Genomic DNA, 20,986 nt, shown 5'->3' on the forward strand with positions numbered 1-20,986 from the left:
TTAGCCACAGCCTTGTTCATCAGGCCTGTCTATTCCAGGACATACGGCAGGGAGCTGCATGGGGTGCTCATGGCCAGCCACGTGGGGAGGGGTGTGCCCATTCTGCAGCATTTCTGAGGCATAGTAGTATCATGGAAACTGATTTAGCAGAGACTTAATTCTGTTTTTTTTTTTTTTTTTTTGACAGAGTCTTACTCTGTCGCCCAGGCTGAAGTATGCAGGGGTGTGATCTCAGCTCCTTGCAACCTTCACCTCCCAGTTTCAAGCAATTTTCATGTCTCAACCTCCCCAGTAGCTGGGATTACAGGCGCCCGCCACCACGCCTGGCTAATTTTTGTATTTTTAGTAGAGATGGGGTTTCACCATGTTGGCCAGGCTGGTCTTGAACTCCTGACCTCAGGTGATCCACCCGCCTTGGCCTCCCAAAGTGCCGGGATTACAGGCGTGAACCACTGTGCCCGGCCAGTAGAGACTTAATTCTTAAAGTATTACTGCAGAAAGAGCTCATATGATGTGAGTTTCTTAGAAAGGACCAAAGTGCCAAGGACAGGAAGGAGAGAGGAGAAAACTTAACCCAAAACATATCCGAGCCCACAGACTGACGGTGCACTTCAACTTACTGTGCAAACAGCTCTGCAAAACAAAATCCAATAAAATGAATGAATTCTCTGCTATTCTGCATAAACACTGTGCCTGGGAGACATCTGTGCCATCATCTTTGTGGGCAATTATAATACATGTAAAATTGTTTATAGAATTCTTTTCCTCTTTGAACAAAATGTTCAAAATAAGTGAAGATAGGCACAAAGAACTAAGGCTAGGTATGAAAACATCCCCATCCCCACCTGGATCCATTCCTGCCTCTCCCAAAGCCCTCTCGATGTTTATGGTGTTGTGTTTCTGTCCGCGCCGTTCCACAGCAAGAGCTGAGCTCTGAGACAAGATGGCTTATGAGTGGTGAGCATCTATTATCCCTTTCCCCATCTGAAATAAGCCACTGCCTGGCTGGGTTTCTAATGAGAACCTCAGGCTGCGTGTTCAAAGTGGGCCTTTGCATTGTTTTGGGATTTTGTTTCAAATTTAAAAACATGGTTTTAAAAAAAATTTCCAACAAAACATTTTCCTTTTGTGGAGAACGGGGTCTCACAGCTTTGCTGCCCAGGCTGGTCCTGAGCTCCTGGGCTCGAGCTGTCCTCCCACCTCTGCCTCTCTAAGTGCTGGGGTTATAGGTGTGAGCCACTGCAATGTACATAAAATCTACCATCTCAGCCATTTTTAAGTACACAGTTCAGCAGCATTAAGTACATTCACACTGTTATGTAACCATCGCCAGCATCTATCCTTGGAACAATTGTCATTTCTCAAGTTGAGACTCTGTAACCATTAAACATTAAATCCCCACTCTCCCTGCCCCCAGTCCCTGGTAGGGCCTTTGTACCTTGTTTTGCCTTTGCATTTTAACGCTGCAATAAATGCAGAAGCCCACGAAGTCCTAGCGCTTTCTCGGGCTCAAGGCAGCTAGCCTACGCTTGGGTGACGCTGGCCCCAGGCCTCCGCAGGCGGTGAACTCACCCACGCAGGTTCCGCAGGTGTGATGGCATTCCCCACATCTGATCAGCTCTGAGTCAAAGTAGGTGCCCGGCTCGCAGTCAGGAATGCAGCTGCCCCGTGCAAGGCTGTTGAAAAGAAAGAGGCAGATTTCCACATCCATTCCAAAAGTCTAATTAAATGACTTGCCCTCTAACACCTTTCCCAAGAGGAGATGTAAGTGGCTGAGGCACAGTTCTTTGTGTCACCGAAAGGTCTCAGCTGAGGAAAGTTGGGAAAGCCATCCCGCAGTCCGCTGGAGGCCCAGCAGGAAGGGGCACAAGGGCCTGGGAAGCAAAGCTCCCATCACCAGGCAGCAGGCGCCAGGCTCCGTCCTTGACCCAGTGATAGCTTTTCCTTACTGTCATTTCTCCAGCTCGAATCCAAACCCCATGAAGAGAAGTGGAGCTGTGTGGGTCATCGCTGGTGGCACGCTAGCTCAGTCTCAGTGTCAAGTCCCTCTTGAAGTGTTGGCATTTATGGCGTGTGACGGGGCTGTCGGCTACAAGGCTGGCCCTGAACCCCAACCCGCTCTTGCCTCTCTTGCTTGAAACCTTGAAACCTTCTGCAGCTTCGCAATGAACTTGAAATAAGACGCCCTCTGGAGCCCCAGCAGGCCTGTCAGATGCAGCCCCTACCTTCCTCTTTCTCCCCATTTGTGCCCTCACTTCACTCCAGCCAGCCGAGTGCTGGACAGAGACACAGATGCTGAGCTAGACCACCCACGGGGATGGCTTCTGCCACCTTCCCAGTGTTCAACCCCAAGCAAGCCAGCCAGCCCCTCTACATCTGTTTCCCTTCCTGTTAATTGGTTTCTACATCATAAAGTTGCTTGGAGGACTCAATGAGCTAATACCCATAAACATTTCAGTGTCTGGCACACAGCAGTGTGAATCAATATCACCTACTATTATCTCTTTAGTTCCTGAGATTATACTGTGTACAGTCTGTGACGTACATGTTCTAGATGGGTTTGCCACTAAACATACTGAGCAAGGGCTCTGGGGTGCATCTGTCAGACCCGGAGACTCCTGCTATGACACTGGGATTTATAATAAGAAATATATGAAAAGAAAAAGAAAAAAAAAAAGGAAATATATGTTCGGTCTTCGTCCTGGCACACAGCTCCTAAAACCCTTGGAATTACCAAAGTGCTAAATGTCTTTAATAACTGATAGCTGGGGGTTCCTGGGCAGCCTCTAGACAGGGGCTGGCTGCCAGGGAACCAACCATTGATCAGAGCTTTGGAATTTTTAGCCCTACTACTCTGACTTCCCTCCTGGGAGGTGAGAGGGGCTGAAGGCTGAATTGATCACCAATGGCCAATGATGTAATCAATCATGGCTATGTAACAAAACTTCCATAAAAAACCCAAAAGGTCAGCGTTCGGAGAGCTCTGGGGTGGTGAACAAGAACACAACCACATCCTGGGAGGGTAGCCCAGCCCAGCCCAGCCCCATAGGGATGGAAGGTCCAGCGCTCAAGCCTTCCAAACCTCACCCTCCGCATCTCTTCATCTGGCTGTGTGCCATATCCTTGGTAATAAATGGGCACATGTAAGTAAAGTCTTTCCCTGTGAGCTGCTTTAGCCAATTAATCGAACCCAAGGAGGGGTCATGGCAAGTCCGATTTACGGCTGCTCACTCAGAAGCACAGGCCGCCATGTGGGACTCGGGATTGACATCAAAGTGGGGCAGTCTTGGGCTGAGCCCTCAACTTGTAGGATCTGACACTATCTAGTAGCGTCAGAATTGAGCTATTTATTTATTTATTATTTATTTATTTATTTTTGAGACAGGATCTCATTCTGTCACCCAGGCGGGAGTGCAGTGGCACGATCTCAGCTCACCGCAACCTCCGCCTCCCAGGTTCAAGCGATTCTCCTGCCTCAGCCTCCTGAGTAGCTGAGATTACAGGCGTGCACCACCATGTCTGGCTAACTTTTTTATTTTTAGTAGAGACAGGGTTTCGCCATGTTGGCCAGGCTGGTTTCGAACTCCTAACCTCAAGTGATCTGCCTGCCTCGGCCTCCCAAAGTGCTGGGATTACAGGCGTGAGCCACCGCGTTCAGCCTGAGCTATATATTTATTACGTATATCTTACGGTTCACTGGAGAACTGCTTGGTGTGTGGGAAAAACCCACACGTTTTGGCTACCAGAGGTGAAGTGTGTTGTATTTTGTGTGTGAGAGTAGGAGAAAACACTGGCTTTTCCTGTCTCTTACACCTGCATTTAGCAGGAAGACGTCTGTATGTTGGCAAGCTCCTCTGCAGAGATGGCGGACACCCACCCAGCGCCCTTCCTCTTCATGGTGCCATGCCCACTGCGAAGGGCAGTTAAATCATGTCTTTAATAACTGACATTCCCCTGCAAACCTTTCCTGTGTTGATCCCCCTGAAGAGATGGAGGGCCAGAGGCGGCGGCTCGGCTGCTCTCTTGCTGCTTTAACATGACTGCGGTGATTAGAAGTCACAGCTTAAGAGGATATTGGGCAATAAACGGAAGCTCTCTGTGGCTGACGGCTGGCGATGCGTCTGGACTTTGCACGCCTCTCTGAAAGCTCGCCAGTGACGGAACCACTGCTTCTGTGTGGCGGGGCTACTGACAGGAAGCATTTTCTCTTTAGCACACCATTCCTAAATTGAGTATCCGATTTCCCTCTCTTACAGGATGGGACAGGATGCATAAATGCATTCCCGGGGATCCCTCAGCACTTCTCCGCTGGGAAACAGGCAGGTTCCAGGGAGCTGGGAACACAGAGCCTCCTCTTCCTGATACCCCCAGCTACCAGCCTGGGTTGAGGATCCACTCCTGGGCTGCCTGACCTGCAGAGCCTGGGATGTCAAAGCTGGCCTCTCCCAGGCCGCCAGCGGAATGCCTCCTTTCTCTTCCAACTCTTTTATCTTTGGGGGATCCCTTTCCTGGGCCAGTTCATCCTTTCACTCCTAATCCTGCCTTGTCCAGCCAACAGGTTTAAATGACAGCAGATGTGATGCATGACTTTGGGAGCCTTGCTTTGCCTTCCCTCTCCTGGACTCCTAGCTGCTTGGGGTCCTCTTCTCCCCAGTACTCTGATCTGGAAGAAATGAGCAGGCTGAAGGAAATGAAGGCAGTAGCATAGTGCCTCCTGGGGAAACTTCATCTCCCCTGTTTGTAAAATGCGAGTAAGAATTATGTCTACTTCACAGGTTGCTGCAAAGATTAAATGAGGCAACACTGGTGCAAGCCCCTGGAATAAGAGAAGATATGCTCAGTAAGTTTTCTTCCTTTGTTCTTTACTCCAAAAAAGAAACTTCTTCTATGGAGAATTCCAGTCCTCACAGCATTTGAGAAGGGAGACGGGGCTGGGGGTGTGTTGCAGCCCTCCACCGCCTCACCCTGCAAAAGCAGCTCCCTGCCTGGACCACAGCATCCTCACCACTGCCAGCCTGCAGAAATGCAGAGTCGTGGGCTCTGCCCAGACCCGCTGCATCAGAACCTGCATCTGGACATGAGGTGATCCTTCCAGTGCGGACCATGGTGCTAGTCTCCCTACTATGGGAGTGTCCCCCCAAAAATTTTGAACAGAATGTTCTAAGATTTTAGACAGCAATTCGGAGGAACAGGTAATGTATATTTGATTGCATTAAATGAAGTCTGGTTGCATTAAATGGGCTGAAGGAACATTTCAAAATATTCCAAGAACAATCATTAACCCAGTAGAATGATTTTAAAGAAAATGCATGCTGAGCTTTATGGGGCTGAGCCTGATGAACAGGGAGAACCAGGAACGTAAAGAGCACCCTCAGGAAGCCGTGAAGATGTCAGGAGCTGGGAGAAAAAGAGAAGATCGAGGGATGCAGAGGAGAGAGGGTGGGTGAGCCGCTACAGCCCACCCCCGGCCCAGACAGCGAGGGGAACTGGAGCAGGTGGAGGTGCTCGAGCGAAAGGAGGCGGATCTGGGCACAGCCCTGTGCTGTACGTGATGTGATCAAGTGCTGCTTTGCCCAATTCGCCCATGTGTAAAACGTAGATTCCACCCATCCTCTCCCTTTCCATCCTAAGTGGACACACGATTTCCAGGACTCGGAATCTTTACCCTCAACGGCTTTGGGCCTCTGACAGTTCAGCTTTTAGGAGAAATGCACCAACGTGGTAAATCCATAACACACTCCAAGCAGTGCCCCCGCCCTGGCATTCCTCAGGTTTCAAGGGGGTTTTACCTGAATCCTTCTTTACAAACAGTACATTTCTCAGGTTCATCCACGCACTTTTTACAGCTTGGGTGGCATTTAAGGCAATTTTTCTGACCTGGAGAAAAATAGCAAGATAAGAAAAGAGAAGGGACAGCACTGACAGGAATGAAATCTGGGCAAGCAGGCCCCCGGCATTTCAAAGCGGGGGTGCAGGTGGGCTGTTCCCCGAGTCCGCCTCCGGAATGGGTGGAAATAAAGCAGCCAGAGGCCGCTTGTACCTGGTGTGGGGTCACAGAATTCTCACCTCCCCTTTCTGAGGTAAAAAAGGTCCTCAGACAACCACCAGACCTCTGAGGTGGTTCTGCTTATTTCAACAGGGATGGTGGCCAATTCCTGGTGGGCTGAGTAGAGTTTAACGAGGTGGAAATCTTCATAAATGTGGCCGGGTGTGGGCAGGTGGGGGTGGAGAGCCCGAGGCTGCCACTTGCCCCCCACGGTGCTTTCTCAGGGAAACCCATGTATGAAGATCTGGCTGCTCTAGATGGTGAGACAGGAACCTACGGCGAGTCATCGTGCCTCTTGGGGAAGTTCTGGGTCACCCCAACTCCCACCTGCAATGTCATAACTTATTATCTGGGTTGGCGCCTCATGAACCACCACCATGCACCACTCCTAAGTGGCTGGGGTGCTCTGGGCCTGGGAACTAACAGCTGCTTGCCACACCTGCGCATGTCCCCCTCAGGGCCTCCACAGGTGGCATCATACGCCATAAAGCAGGTGCTGAGTGAGGATGTCGGGGTGAAGAAGGGCGGCCAATTGTGCCCTTGGGAAGGGGGTGGGGATGAAGGCGCCTCCGTCCTTTGCAAAGGTCTGGTTGGCAGCCCAGGGCAAGCGTTTGCAAAGGTTGTGAAATGTGTCTTGCATGACTTTTTGTTTCCCCTCTAAAGGGAGTCTGGGACGGGTGAGGTGGCTCACACCTGTAATCCCAGCACTTTGGGAGGCCAAGGCAGATGGATCATTTGAGGTCAGGAGTTTCAGACCAGCCTGACCAACATGGTGAAACCCCATCTCTACTAAAAATACAAAAAAATTAGCCGGGCGTGATGGCGCATGCCTGTAAGCCCAGCTACTTGGGAGGCTGTGGTAGGAGAATTCCTTGAACCCAAGAGGCAGAGGTTGCAGTGAGCTGAGATCATGCCACTGCACTCCAGCCTGGGAGACAGTGAGACTCCATCTCGAAAAAAAAAAAAAAAAAGGGGGAGTCTTGTTATTTGATGGTTTTATACGTCTTTAAAGATTTCCTGGGTCTTGTCCACAGGGGTAACAGCAGGGCCATGACAGGCCGGATCAATGACCCATCCTGGGCAGCAAGGGCCCAGAAAGGAGGGCCGTGGGGAGGCCGGCTACCTGGAAGACCACGAGTGCCAAACGGTAGCTTCTTTAATGTGTTTGAGAACTATCCCCTGTCAATTTAACCCAAGCCCTGCTTTTGTGTCTCCCAGGGCGAGGCGAATTACGAAAACATGGCATGGGGTCTTGAGCCTACAACTCCTGTCCAGCCCCACCCTCCTGGGACAGCAAGACACCTGGCCTTGCGGCTCTGAGTCGGAGTCCCACCTCCATCATGACTAGTTGTGGCCTTTGCCCTTGCTCAGCTTTGATTCCCCATCTGTAGGACGAGGAAAACACTGCCTGTCTAGTGTTCAGGGGTGTGGTTGCCACCCGTGAAATGCCCCGCAAAGACAAACCCATCCCTTCCGAGCCCAACTGACGTTGGTCAGCAGCTCCTTTTCACGTGTGGAGGTCTGCAAACCTTCCGCCCACACCTGAATCCCAATTCCATCTCGGCAGCTCTGCCGAGGAGGGCTCTCCCCCACCTCTGACCACCAATCCCATATGCCCTGACCCACGCCCAGCGCACACAGCCTGTGTTACAGAGAAGCCGATGGCATAGTCTTTCCTGGAGGAGAAATTACAGCACAGACAGCAGGACCTCCTCTTCTGGTACCTGAAATCAGACTGAGTTCAAGAGTGGCTGGCCCTAGTCACCTCTCTGCCCTTGCTCAGTAGTGGACGTTGACTCTGATGCAGGTGGGTGAAATTCCCTGGACAGCCAGGATGTCTCTCAGCATCACTTGGAACTTCTCCTGGCCAGGTCTGTGGGTGAAGTGCTATTAACTAACAGGTCTGGGTGCTTTGATCTCTTCATCTCTGCCTCCTTCCCTGTTCAAAGTCCTTACTCAGAACAACAAAATATACGGAAGCAGAAGGCTGGGAAATTCTCCCCGGAGAGAGGACACGGGCCCAGAAAGTTGGGGCTGGCTCACCAGTTCTTGGACCCACAAACAAGCCACTTACTTTCATCAGCATAAAATCCTGCAGGACAGAGGGTCACACAGGTGTTCATCTCCTGGTGGTGATAGAACCCGCGGCGGCAAGACAGGCACTGCGTCGCAGCTCTGCCGGAGCAGGTCTCACACCCCTTGTGGCACCGGCGACAGCGTCTTGCTGCTGTGTCCCCAAAGTAGCCCAAGGGGCACACGCTCACGCACTTCCTGTAGGAGCAAAGGCAGGAGGGTGAGGGCCTTGCCAACTCAGCCCCAGCCCCACGCCGGCCCCTTTGTTTCCTCTGAGGAAACGAAGGCTTCAGGAGTGAATGTCAAACATGATGCCCTTTGTCTTGGTGAGTGCAGTTCTGAGGTTCCTACGTACACAGGTGGAGAGGCTGGAGGCCTTGCATAGAACCTGGGAATCCTTTCTTTTCAAAGCTGGCCCCGCTGGAAGGTCCTGAGGGTGCGCATGGCTTCCCAAGGGCATCGTGAGGTTGGTATTTGACTTTTGGATCTGTCGGCTCTGGCAAAACCCTCTCTCGGGCACCCTCAGGGAGTGAGTCTTGTGGGCAGTGAGTGAGGCCAGCAGGGTGACAGCCTTTGCACTTTGGCCAGTGAGTGCGCTGTGGCTGGGAGCTCGAGGACGCCACGAGAGCCACATGGGCACCCGGCTTGACCTTGCACGGCCGCACCCGTGCCTGAGCCCTCATGGGTGTGCACCAGTGGTTGGTGGGTGCATCTGTCACCCAGGCCTTTGGGGAGCCTAGCAGTGTCCTGTCATCGTGGCCTCTGAGGCCTGGCACGTGCAGGGCATAATGGGTTCCCAGGGAAGTTTGTGAAATGAGAATGGACAACAGGGCAGCTGCAGGACTAGCAGGGAAGAGAATCTGAGAAAGTGGTGATGCCAGGAGCTGGAGGAGCTCCGTGGACAGAGCCCAGGGCCTGACTGCAGAGGCCACACAGGAGGGCACACTCATCACAGAAGGGTCAGCCTGAACCGGGCAACTGGCCATATACCTGGGGTCCCAGGTCAGAGCTCCCGATATCCTCCCTCGAGGTAAACTCAGCCTCATGGGCTCTCTGGGGAGGTGCCAGGAGAGCTTCTGTGAAAGCCCCACACCCAACCAGAGTCCAGAGACACTGAAAGAAAGACCATCAGCAGGCTTCAGCCTGTCCAAGAGCCATGTCCCCCGAGCTGGCCTGTGAGGACAGCACCAGGGCCTTGAATCGCATCTGTCTCCAGGCCCTCTGGGGCAGCCTTGGCACGCCCAACATGAACCACTTCTCTTTAACAACACGGATAGAAAAGGCTTTATAAGCACGGATGCCAACGTGCAACAGCTTCTAATTTCTCCGTAATGGACATGTATGACTTGCATGATAGGAATGCCAAGTTACTAAAAATTTAAAAACTCCAAAGCAGTTAACTTCAGTGTGATGATTGTTTGGGGGTGCTACGTTACTTCCTAACTGGGGCATCAGGACATGGAGGGGCTAAGGATACAACTGGAAAGTCACTGAGTGGTGAGCCACAGGGCTGCGGGGCACGCATTACCTGCTGGTCTTGACACTCCCCAGGCTGAAGTGGACGCAGTTCAAGCACTGGTCTGCACTGGGGCCATCACAGCCTTTGTCACCACACTCCGGATGGCACACACCTTAAAGAAACAAGCATTGCCTTTCATCCAGAGAGACGCCTTCTCCATCTACTGCAGTCCCGCGGATCCCTGTGTCAGGATATCGCAACTTGGCAGGGCTGGGAGACGCTCCCAGGCCCCGCTGGGGCTGGATGGCCAGACGACAAGGCGGGAGCAGCCGTCCCTGCGGGTAACAGGCACAGCTGAGCCTCGCTGGGCTCCAGTGTCAGTCTGAGCACTCTAGACAGGGATAGCATGAGAAGGAGTGAAACATCCAGGGTGGGTACGCCACCCGGAGCAGGGAGGAGATGGGACTTGTGAGAGCCTGGAGGGGTAGCGGGGAGGGAGAGGCTGGAACAGCTGTTTCATTCACTCACTTGCACCAGTCATCATGCTGGGACCAGCCAGCACCTTTGACTTCCACGTGGAGGACAGAGCAACACAAGAGGGGGTGCTGAGTGTCAGGGGAGCTGCTGGCAAGCTGATGAGCCAGGAGGAATTAGGTAGGCCCCCCGCAACTCGCTGTGGTGGGAATGGGGATGGATCTCCGCATGCTCAGGACCGCCTGGTGGGGCTGTTGCTGGGCAGGTCTAGGGTGGGGCAGGGACACAGCTAGACAGTGCTGTCCTAGGGTTGGGGGGCTGCTGTTTTCTGTGCTGAGGGCTGAGCCCCTTTCAGAACATCCCCTTTAGGCTTTCCTTGGAGCCCTTGGTGGGACGGCAGCTGTGTCTTCCCTCAAGTTCCCAGGGGTCCCCAGCTTCTCACTCCGGAGGCTGGTGAGTTGGAAAAACAACTGAGAACTGCAGGCGAGCTGAGTAGATGCCAGCAAACCTCACCCTCTAGGTCCTTCGCAGGTATCCCAGAGATGAAGCCAGTGTTAAAGGTCTACCCCTCAGGCGGGGGCGGGGCACGCTGCAGGGGTCCTCCCCACGCTGGTCAGCAGGAGTGATGCCTGAAGCTACAGCTGGGGTGGACTCCTGCCTACTGCCCACCTGTCCCTCCTACGCTGGGAAACGGCCCAGGGGACCCCGACAGCTCTGACACACAGGGACTAAGTGGGGCATGTGAAGGCTTTTGAGTTACTGGAAGAAAAACCTCCTCCTCCGAGGTGTGAGTTATGAGAGGGGATGGGGAGTGAGCTCAAGAGTAAAGACTAGCGAGTTGCTGGCCACCTTCATTTGGTGGGGACTTGAGGAAAAGACAAAAGTCCTCATTCTCTGCTGCCCACAATGGGGTTTTGCTGGGGCACGCAAAGCCCTCTTCACTCGTCTTGAAGTCTCCAGACCTTGCCAGTGTTAGACCCAGTGAGGCTGGCTTCCCTCCCCGAACGCTCTCTGGTGTTATTTCCCTAGTTTTCACTGTGGGGGGGCTTTGCCTGTCCCGGTTCCCACTGTGAACCCCTTTCAGAGCTGTGTGTATCCACGAGGACACTCTAGATGTGGTTCCTGGGCGGTGCTGGTATCCTGGGTTCCAGATGCCACCCACCATTTCTAAAACTCACTGCTAAACTCCTCTCCCCAGCTCCAGAGGGTTTACTATAATATTTTGGATCAATTCCCATCTGATGGGATTCTTTGCCCACCTCATCCTGGGTCATCTATGAGGACAGCCTCCAAAATCCTCATTTCTCGCACCATTGCTTTAAATTACCCATAGAGCCCAAAACTCCAGCTCAGCCACTGGGCTCTCGCCTTCCCACCCTCGCAGCTGGCCCAGTGAACGCGGGGCTGTCGTGGTGACTTAAGGACTTCTCTCCTGCCTTTTCCTGCAGCGCCTTCTCCCTGAGGAGGCAGCAGGTCTGTCTTGCTTGATAAAGTGAACAATTTCCTTCATCTTAAGAAGATGAGGGCAGGAGTGGGACAGGGAGGCGGCAGACCAATCTTTTCACTCTTTCTAGACACAGGGAATGGGAGACAGGCGGGCAGGGCTTGGTTTGGTGCGTTCACTGCTAGATTCCTGGCATTAGGCACAGAGCAGGTGCTCAATCACTATTTGCTGAGCGGATGAGAGGAGGGTGGCTAGGAACAGGGAAAGTGCAGATGTCATCACCATCTCCAGACAGAATGTTCTAGGATGTCCTCGGAGGAGGACAGCCTTCGGGAGGGTCCTGAAGCAGTGCTCCCAGCTGCTGGTCCAGGTGTATGGACTTCACACCTCCCACCCCCGTTCCTGGGTCTCTCTGCAGTGGAAAGCTTATTCATAATTTTGCAAGGAGCCCAATGCAAGGTTGGGGGCTATTCAACAGAGCTGCAGGGCCCCCACACTGCACTGAGGTCACCCACCGGTCAGGTTAAGATGATGCCCATCCAAGGGTGGAGATGCCTAGATGAATATCTGTAAACAAACCTCCCCAGTATGGCTGTCGACTTGAATTGTTTAAAAGCCAAATATCCAGGTTCGTCTCTCCCATGAAGCGTTCTTAAATTAAATCCACCTGGCTGTCCACGTGTTCCCAATCACTCCACTGCCTGAGCGTGTTCTGGTCCAGCTGTAGCTCATTCTCTGGGCGACCATGATGTTCGTGTTGCAGTTTGTACTTATGTCTGCTTTTCCCTTTGCCTCAATTAGCGTGACAGTTCCTCCAAGCCCCACTGCCTTCTTGTGTCACTTCCCGTAACTCCTAGCAGGGGTCTCTTCATACAAGGGGGGCTCCGTTCACATGCTGAACAGCCTGGCTAGCGGCTGATGCCTCTCTAGATGGGCTTAGACTGACACGGGTTTATTTGAAAACTCCACCTTCAATCCTTTGTGGAGGAAATCCAGGATTTAAAAAAATGCACAAATAAATGTTAGAAGCAACTTGGGAGTTCTCCATGTGCTCTGCCGTTGCGTGCTCAGACCAACTGCCGATGGACAGGAGAGTTTGGTATCACCATCTTCTCCATCGTTCACGCCATCCAAGAACAGCACACCGGAACCTCACTGGAGCAGTATCAGACCCGAGAGGCATGCAAGACTTGGGCTGATTAATTGCAGACAAGAGGTGCCCACGAGAATAAGAGCACACTGAGCACAAGTCTGGTTTCCTTCCTGATTGCTGTGCCCTGAGCAAGTGACCTGAGGCTTCTGGGCCTCTGCTTGAGCCTGTCGAGTAAGCACGGATGTGCTGAGCCTGTGAGCACACATGGTCCTGCTCCAGACATCACCCTCATCCTGTGAACTGGCTCCCGTACCGGTGGAGCTGCCCTGGAACTCCGTCTTCCAGACAATGCCACGTGGGTTCTTGGCTTCCCTTGCAGTCCTGTGTGTATGACCACAGTGTCCTGAGCTGATCTCAGCCCACTCAGCTTCCTTTGCTCAACCATGGCTTCTTTCCTGAGGCCCAGGCTTCCCTGTGTTTCCATGCCAGTAATGTCCTGGCCTCCCAGCCACTCTCTTGCAGGAACCCAAGCTCTTCCCTGCCTCCTGCCCCCATCCTCGCTGGTTTATCTGCCAGCTCCCTAAGCCCACACTGCCTGCAGGCACCTAAGAGTGGTTGCTACAGGTGCAGACTCCCAGGCGTCCCACACCTGCTGAATCCCAGTCTCTGGGTTGGCGGCGGCGGGGGCAGGGGGACAGCCCAGGATCTGCTCTCAACTCAGCACCCTGCGGAGTCCCTGGGGTGGCCTCCACCTGCACTTTGGCCACCAGACGGCTCTGGCCTAGCAGGTTGGCTGTCACCACAAAGTTGTCCACCTTCAGAACCACAGCACTGACATCTTCCTTGTGCCCCACGCTGCCCACTGCAGCTGCTGCCCTTTCTCCCAGCCAGATGCTCTGGTCCTCAACCTTCCTCTCCAGGGACCATCTTGCCTGCTGCTGTCCTGGGACCCTGGCCATTTGCAAGTACTCCCTAGGCTTCCCTCGTCCCCCTCGCTCACCTCCTCTATTTCTTGGCAACTGCTCTCTTGCCCAAAGGGTCCAGGTGCAGCCTCCACTGGCCTGGGCCCGTCACTCCCGATGCACCATGCCCATGGCCGGCTCCGCACACCCCGTCTCATATCCACCTGACCTTGCATTGGACTCTAACGTGGCTCGTCCTCCTCCTTTGGCTTCCACACTCTGGCACCGTCTGGTTCTCACCTCCTCTGTCACTCTGTCCTGGTCTCTGAATAGGCTCTCCTGCTGTCTCTGGTCTGCCCATCCCACTCACCCCTGAGACTTGAGGGGGCTTCTCTGAGAGCCAGGAATGCATCTCCTTCCCATGGAGACCCCCTCTCTCCACCTAATCCCTGCTCAGTAGACTGCTGGACTGCAGAATGGTATCACAGTGAGGTTCCATTGTGCAAGGCTGAAGTCAGTAGCAGATTTTAAGAAAAAAATCAGTTCTTTATTAATAATTACTGAATCTTGCCACAGTTTATAAATCACAGAGGGAAACAGAGCAGATTAGTCCATACATAATTCAATGCTCTATTTTAAAGGAATAGTAGAAGAAATTTAAAATGGAATTGACCGTAATTTATACTTGATATGTGTTGGTGGAATTTTCCATTTGTTATTTGTTTTCCACAGAAGATATTAGATAACTTAAAGCATCAGTGTTCTTAGATATCACCCATCATTTATCATTTAGCCGTAGTATTTAGCTAAGGAAAATATGTCCAACCAGAAATACCTCTTCTCGCACAAATTGCTACAGGAGGGCTCAGAGGGAGAAGAACAGCTTCTAGTCTAACACATGAATAAAAGCCGTGTCCAGCTCAGTGGCTGGAGCTTCTCTGGGCAGCTGTGGTTTTGGCCGCCTTGTGGAGTGAACTGGTGGCCCCAAACCAGGGCCCACCTTGGCAATGGGATGATTTGAGAAAAACGATTCATGCAGGGCCTTTTTAGATGCTGTAAGATTTTCAAGGCGTCTGTGAAGCATCAGTATCTGCTGACATCATCTCTTGAGATCCTCTCTGGGTCTTTAACCCTAGGCCTCCAGGCTGGTCAGGATCTCTGCCACGAAGTCCTTTCCCAGCTGTGCTCCTTGAACCCAACCTTCCTGGATCCTTGGGAGTAACTGTGTCCTTCCCACATCCTGACCTCAAGGACTGAAAGTGGATGTACTTGAGGGAGTCAGGAGGCTGAGCTGTGAGATGGGGGCCTTTGGAAAGGGGGTGCTCCTGGAAGTGGCTAATTTACCAGTGGGCAAGACCCCATTCTGGTTGGGCATATAGACCCTGCTCTCCCAGCTGGGAAGGTTGGAAAATACTTACTGGTTTGAAGCATACTTACTGGTCTGTAAAATATTAGCAGAGCCTGGGGTGGATTGAGCTGTGTGAGTGCAAATTGCCATGATTATTATGACTCCCAGGCAAGAGAAGACACACAACCATCAGCCCCACCTTTGCCAGGAGCAGCCCTACATTTTAAGAGCTACTCTGGACAATCAAAGCTCGTGGAAGCTGGCCGTCTCCTCTTACTTCAGGCTCATTACCTGTGTAATCTTCCTCATCTTCAGGAACTTCCACCTGGGAGGGTGACAGGGCAGCCTTGGGTGGCTCCAGCTCTGGGGCCGAGAGCTCCAGCATCCGCGAGCGGGACTGATGGGCACTGAAGGTGTGGTACGGGTGCTCCGCTGTGCCATACAGTATGAGGCTCCATTCTTTCAACTTCCCTGGAAGGCACCAAACCCACGGAGTTACCTGCCTGTGCCAAGACTTCTGTCACTCACAGAAATAAGCCAAATGCTGCCTGGCTCCTCCCCTGATAGCTGGGCTCTGGCCTGCTACCTTCACTTCCTGGTTACCTGCTGGCCAGGTGTGCACCTATTGCCCAGGCCACATGCTGCTTTCCCCCAGTGTCTCATTCCTGCAAGCCAGTGCCCTTTTATTCCTGTTCTACCGAGCTGCCCTCCACTTCCTGTCCCTGCTGGGATGGAAGTCAGCCAGGCTGGACTCTCCACTGTCCTGGAGGCTGTCCTCTGCCCTGCTGATCTCACTGCAGCCTCCCTCAATGCTGCCTCCCCGATGCCTAGCAGCAGCCACCTTCCCGTCTTGGGATATCGGTGGGTAAATCTGGTGCCAGGCCTGGCTGTGAGTCTTGCCCTACAGCCTCCAAGTGTGATAACTGGGTTGCATGGAGGAGTCCTGCTGTTTGGATCCTTGATCCTAGATCATGGGAAGACTCAGTCTTGGGCTCTCTCCTCCACAGCTAGCCCAGGACAGTGAGGGATGTTCTGGGGGATAGCAGTGCTGGTAAAAACCCAAATGTCTGCAGAAGCTGGGTGGAGGGAGAACATCTTTGAAAGCATGGGGATGAGTAGACAGACACCAGGCTCCATGGGGGACATCAGAGACAGACAGACACAGGAAAGACAGTGCTGATGGGAGAGCTCCCAGCCAACATGGGGGCAGCTGGGGTCTCGCCCCACCGACAGCTCCACAGGGAGCGATGGCCCACGCAGCTGTCTGTTCTCAGGTATCAAGCAAAGTGAAAATCCTGGTAGCAATTTCCAGGTGAATTCTTGATGTTATAAAACACATTATAAACAGTCCCCAATTTATGACAGTTTGACTTACAATTTTTTGACTTTACAATGGTGTGGAAGCCAGATGCATTCAGTACACTCCTAGACTTAATGATGGGGCTATGTTGGGATGAATCCACCATAAGTTGAAAATATCATCGAAATAAGTCAACTTACAATTTGTAAGTCAAAGAGCATCTATGCAATTAATTAACGTGTATCTGCAGGCCGGCTCTGCTGCTGGCCACTGGTTTAAGCTGCTTCTTCTTTTTTTTAACCACGGCATCCCCAGAATTCAGAGAAGGGTAACTGTTTAGAAGGTCATCACCCCACATAGTTGAGGGGGCCAGGGGCCAGTGTGACCTGCCCAAGGACAGCTGCTCATGCTGACGGGGCTCCCGGACGCCCCAGCCTTTCAGTGTTTGTTTCTAACTGGATTGGCTCAATAGGAAACACATGCACACACATGTTCAGCTGTGAACCCCCTCAGTGGGCCCTCATGACTGTTTCCTGCGACCCAAGCTGGGGACAGGGCCATTGCTGGCTCAATGTCTCTGTTGGCTGAAAAATCCCTGCTTCCTCTTCCTTTCCTGCCACGGGGTTTCTTGGCAATCAGAATGGTTTTGGGGAGGAAGAATACTGCTCTGATTCTTTGCTGTTGACTGTGTTTTCTCAACACTTACCTCTGCCCATGCTCGCTACTTCACCCACTGGCTCTAAATGGCAGCCTGTCTGTCTTTACATACCTGCCTATGCACTGTTTCTGCAATGCAGGCCCCTCTGCCAGTACAACTTTACTTTTTGTTCCAATTCTGGAAATCTCTTAGCGTTTCTAAATTCCAGAACAGGAGCTCCTGCTCATCCTCATACCATAAGCCCATAGGCTGTAATCCACACCATCCTGGGTGGGTGGGCGGGCAGGTGAAAGACAGGCAGGACTGGCCCCCCTGGTGCGATTCGAAATGGCATTCGACACTGACCCATTTACACAATGTGGCATGTGGCAGCCCTGTTTCATTTTAACCACAGCCTCAACTGGCTAAGTACTAGGTTGCAAAAGGCTGGAGCCTCCACACTGTCCCAAGTCAGATTCCGTACTGCCCAAGCCTCCCTTAGCCTGGCCAGGGCCGGAAGAGGTAAGCAAGGCCCTCCTACATGAAACAGCATCCCCAGCATAGCATTTCTAGCACACGGTCTTCCACAGGGCTCGGTTCATTAAGCCCCACAGCAGCTCCCCTCCCTGACACAGTTCCTAATCCAGCCTACGTGTGTGGTGACAGCGACACAGGAAGTTGTTCTCACTGCTGCAGCAGTGACACAGGAAGTTGTTCTCACCGCTGCAGCAGTGACACAGGAAGTTGTTCTCACCGCTGCAGGTGCAGAAAACAAGCCTGGTGAGGAAGCTCCGACTCTCCTCAGCTCCTTAGGGTCCAATTACAGCCACATTCCAACCACAAAGGAATCGAGCACTTTAACCACCAAGTGGTGCACTGAGATTACGCTGGGGTTGTAATGACGGTAGGACAGGGACCAAGGGCTCTAGAGGCTATAATTTGAGTTGAAGTTTATTTCAATTATAGAGGATGTCTCCAAAAACACCCACAAAAGGCCTGGTCACCAAAACTGGATTTTTATTTTCAGATATAGTTTTGGTGGGACAAACAAGAGGAGCTGCCCCACACTCAGGGTCAGTGGTGTGCACTGTGTGGAAAAAGAGAGCAGGAAGAATTCCCAGGGATCCAGCAGACAGGCAGCCTCATGGGAGGAGGCTGGACTGGAATGGAAGAGAGACTTCATTTTTATTACACTCTCTGTTTGACTTTATGTATGTGTGTGTGTATGTGTGTATTTAGACAGGGTCTCACTCTGTTGCCTAGGCTGGAGTACAGTGGTACGATCATGGCTCACTGCAGCCCCAACTTCCCAGGCTCAAGCCATCCTCCCACCTCAGCATCCCAAGTGGCTAGGACTACAGGTGTGCACCACCACACCCGGCTACTTTTTGTATTTTTGGTAGAGATGGAGTTTCACTATGTTTCTCAGGCTGGTCTCAAACTCCTGAGCTCAAGCGATCCTCCCACGTTGGCCTCCCAAAGTGTAGGATTTACTGGTGTGAGCCACGTGCCCAGCCTGTTTGACTTTTTGTTAAAACCACAACATATATTACCTGTTCATATATAAACATTAAAACTTTTTAAAAGTTTAATGTTTAAAATCTATGAATAAAGTGGTTGTATGGTCAAAAAACCCCATTAAAAAGCAGCAGTACTCGGGGTTTTGATTTTTGTTTCTGAATAAGTAATATACAAGGATGGCTCAGAAATGCAAAAGTATAAAAGTGCATATGACGAAGTCTCCCTCCCCACGGGCAATGTTGGTTCCCCATTTCTTGTGTATCATTTCTGAAGCATTTTATTCTTATCCAAGCAAATATGAACATATGTTTCCCCATCCTTTTTGGTAACACACCTGCTAGCACTTTCTGCACCTTGAGTTTTCCATTAACAGTGTATCCTTATGATCCTTCCATGGCTGCACAGGAGAGATGTAGTGTTGTTTACTTAAACAATCCCCTACTCATACTCATGGACGTTTAGGTTGTTTACAAACTTTGGCAATTATAGTCATGTGTAGCTTAACTATGGGGATACCTCCTGAGAAATGCAGGTGATTTTGTTGTTGTGTGAATACCATAGAGTGTGCTTACACAAACCTAGATGGTACCCCTACTCCACACCTAGGCTATAGGGTACAGCCTGCGGCTCCCAGGCCACAAACCTGTGCAGGATGGTGCTGTACGGAATACTGTAGGCAACTGTAACACAATGATAAGTGTTTGTGTACCTAAACATACCTAAACATAAAAAGGGTACAGTCAAAATACGACATTAGAATCTTATGCAATGGCTATTGAATATGGGGTCTGCCACTGATGGAAATGTCATTTTGCAGCACACGACTACACAAATAGTGCTCTATCCTTGGTCACATAGGGAGCAACTACTTGAGGTGAGCAGAGCAAGGGCCCTGGAACAACAGGGTCTGGAACGTGGCTTTGCCCCTGCTAGCAAATTACTTCATCTCTGTTCTTTAGTTTCCTCATTTGTAACGTGGGGATAATAATAACGTCTCCAAATGTCTACCTCACAGGGTTGTTTTGGAGATTAAATGACTTAATGATGGTAAAGCACTTAGAATAGAGACTGGCACACAGGAGCTGTCCATTAAGGGAAATCTACTGCACACGTCATTTCAGCTGTGTGCGTGTGTACCTGTAGGCTACATTACTAGACGTAAAAGTCGTCACACGTCACATGTCACACGTCAAAAGGAACGGGCTCCCTTGCAGCCTGGAGCTATGGCTTACATTGCCAATCCGATAACTCAGAAAGGTTAACGTCGCATTTCTCTCATTATATGATAAACTGAGCATCTTTTTCATATAATTAAGAGCAAGACAAATTTCTGATTTGATAAAATTAAAAGCAATTTATAAACTTGTAAATTTACCAAAGATATTTGCTAGGAACAAGGGATGAGACGTCTAAGATGCATAGAAGCAGATCTTAGCTGCATTTGTAACAAGGGCCAGTGGAATGAAATGGTGTTTTGCTCACACATGGTTTGTATTTTTGTTCTTTCTCTCGATCTGCAAGATATTTATGACAGCCTATAGGCACTGAGCTAACAACTTGTGGAGCTGAGAGCTGGGAGCTCCAAAAAAGCCGGCAGGGAAGAGGCAGTGGGCCCAAAGCAACCCCTTCCTGCATGTGCCTCCAAAAGAGACCTTTCCTTTTCTAATAGGTGTGATTTGTGACACTTGACCTAAGGTTAAGGTTTAGACAATGGTAAATTTGGAGACATTTATCTCTCTCTTATTTTTTTTTAAGATGGTGTCTCGCTCTGTCGCCCGGCTGGAGCGCAGTGGCACCATCTCGGCTCACTGCAAGCTCCGCCTCCCGGGTTCACGCCATTCTCCTGCCTCAGCCTCCTGAGTAGCTGGGACTACAGGCGCCCGCCACCACGCCCGGCTAATTTTTGTATTTTTAGTAGAGATGGGGTTTCAGAATGTTTGCCAGGATGGTCTTGATCTCTTGATCTTGTGATCCGCGTGCCTCCCAAAGTGCTGGGATTACAGGCATGAGCCACTGCACCGGGCCTATCTCCCCTTTCTAGTACTTAAATGCTTTTTTCACTTTCTCAACAAAGGGAGTCACTTTGGTTTTCCTGCCTTTGGAAGATGTAAAAATGAGAATTCCATACCTACGGCATAAAGTGTATGGCATAAATTTGAAGTGTGATTCTTTTTTAAAATTACTTTTTCCCTAGTTAGAATAAAAATTATTAAATGTTGAGATATTTAAAGAAAAATAAAAATAAATCACCTATAACTCTCTTGGCATATTTCCTCCTGGGCTCTTTCCTATGCATGTGTATTTCTTGCATAGTTGAAAACACACAGCACCCTGTTTTCTCTTTCTTTTTCCACTTAGTATTATATCATGTTAATTGCATTCGACGTTACTTATTTTCTTGTTCACTGTTTTCTCTCCCTTCAGCCTAGAGGCATCACGGGGCAGGGAACATGTCTCTCTTGTTTGGTGCATTAGCTTCAGTGTGTAGCAACTTTTGGGCACACAGTAGGTACTCAATAAATGTTTGCTGAATGAATGAATCTGTTAAAACATTTTTTTTTGACAGCAAAATACTTCACCCTGTGAATGTGACCATTTGTTTAACAACCTCTTATGACAGGTTATGACAGAACGTTTAGCCCAGTTCCCTTTTTTGAAATACATAAATCTGACAAAAATATTACTTGAT

The 20,986-nt window shown here is 50.9% G+C and overlaps 1 protein-coding gene and 1 long non-coding RNA gene across 5 annotated transcripts in view; one reads left to right on the forward strand and one right to left on the reverse strand.

Annotated features, from left to right (window-relative positions):
* Window positions 1–20,986, reverse strand: part of PCSK6 (proprotein convertase subtilisin/kexin type 6) — a 190,808-nt gene that overhangs the window by 16,745 nt on the left and 153,077 nt on the right. For 2 of the 4 annotated variants that reach the window (XM_031002258.3, XM_031002257.3), the window contains exons 14-19: window positions 15,131–15,310; window positions 14,929–14,967; window positions 9,648–9,750; window positions 8,121–8,317; window positions 5,790–5,877; window positions 1,573–1,676 (exon numbers count right to left, since the gene is read on the reverse strand). In XM_031002258.3, the coding sequence (XP_030858118.1) occupies window positions 1,573–1,676; window positions 5,790–5,877; window positions 8,121–8,317; window positions 9,648–9,750; window positions 14,929–14,967; window positions 15,131–15,310 (711 nt within the window). The remainder of the gene's footprint in view (window positions 1–1,572; window positions 1,677–5,789; window positions 5,878–8,120; window positions 8,318–9,647; window positions 9,751–14,928; window positions 14,968–15,130; window positions 15,311–20,986) is intronic. The other 2 variants (XM_031002261.3, XM_031002260.3) reach the window with 1 other exon arrangement.
* Window positions 17,480–20,457, forward strand: LOC109023506 (uncharacterized). The gene is made up of 3 exons (XR_010131208.1): window positions 17,480–17,556; window positions 19,819–19,966; window positions 20,053–20,457. It is a non-coding gene; the product is annotated as an uncharacterized lncRNA (long non-coding RNA).

The sequence above is a fragment of the Gorilla gorilla genome, chromosome 16 (genome assembly GCF_029281585.2).
Source record: "Gorilla gorilla gorilla isolate KB3781 chromosome 16, NHGRI_mGorGor1-v2.1_pri, whole genome shotgun sequence".
Classification (NCBI taxonomy): Eukaryota; Metazoa; Chordata; class Mammalia; order Primates; family Hominidae; genus Gorilla; species Gorilla gorilla.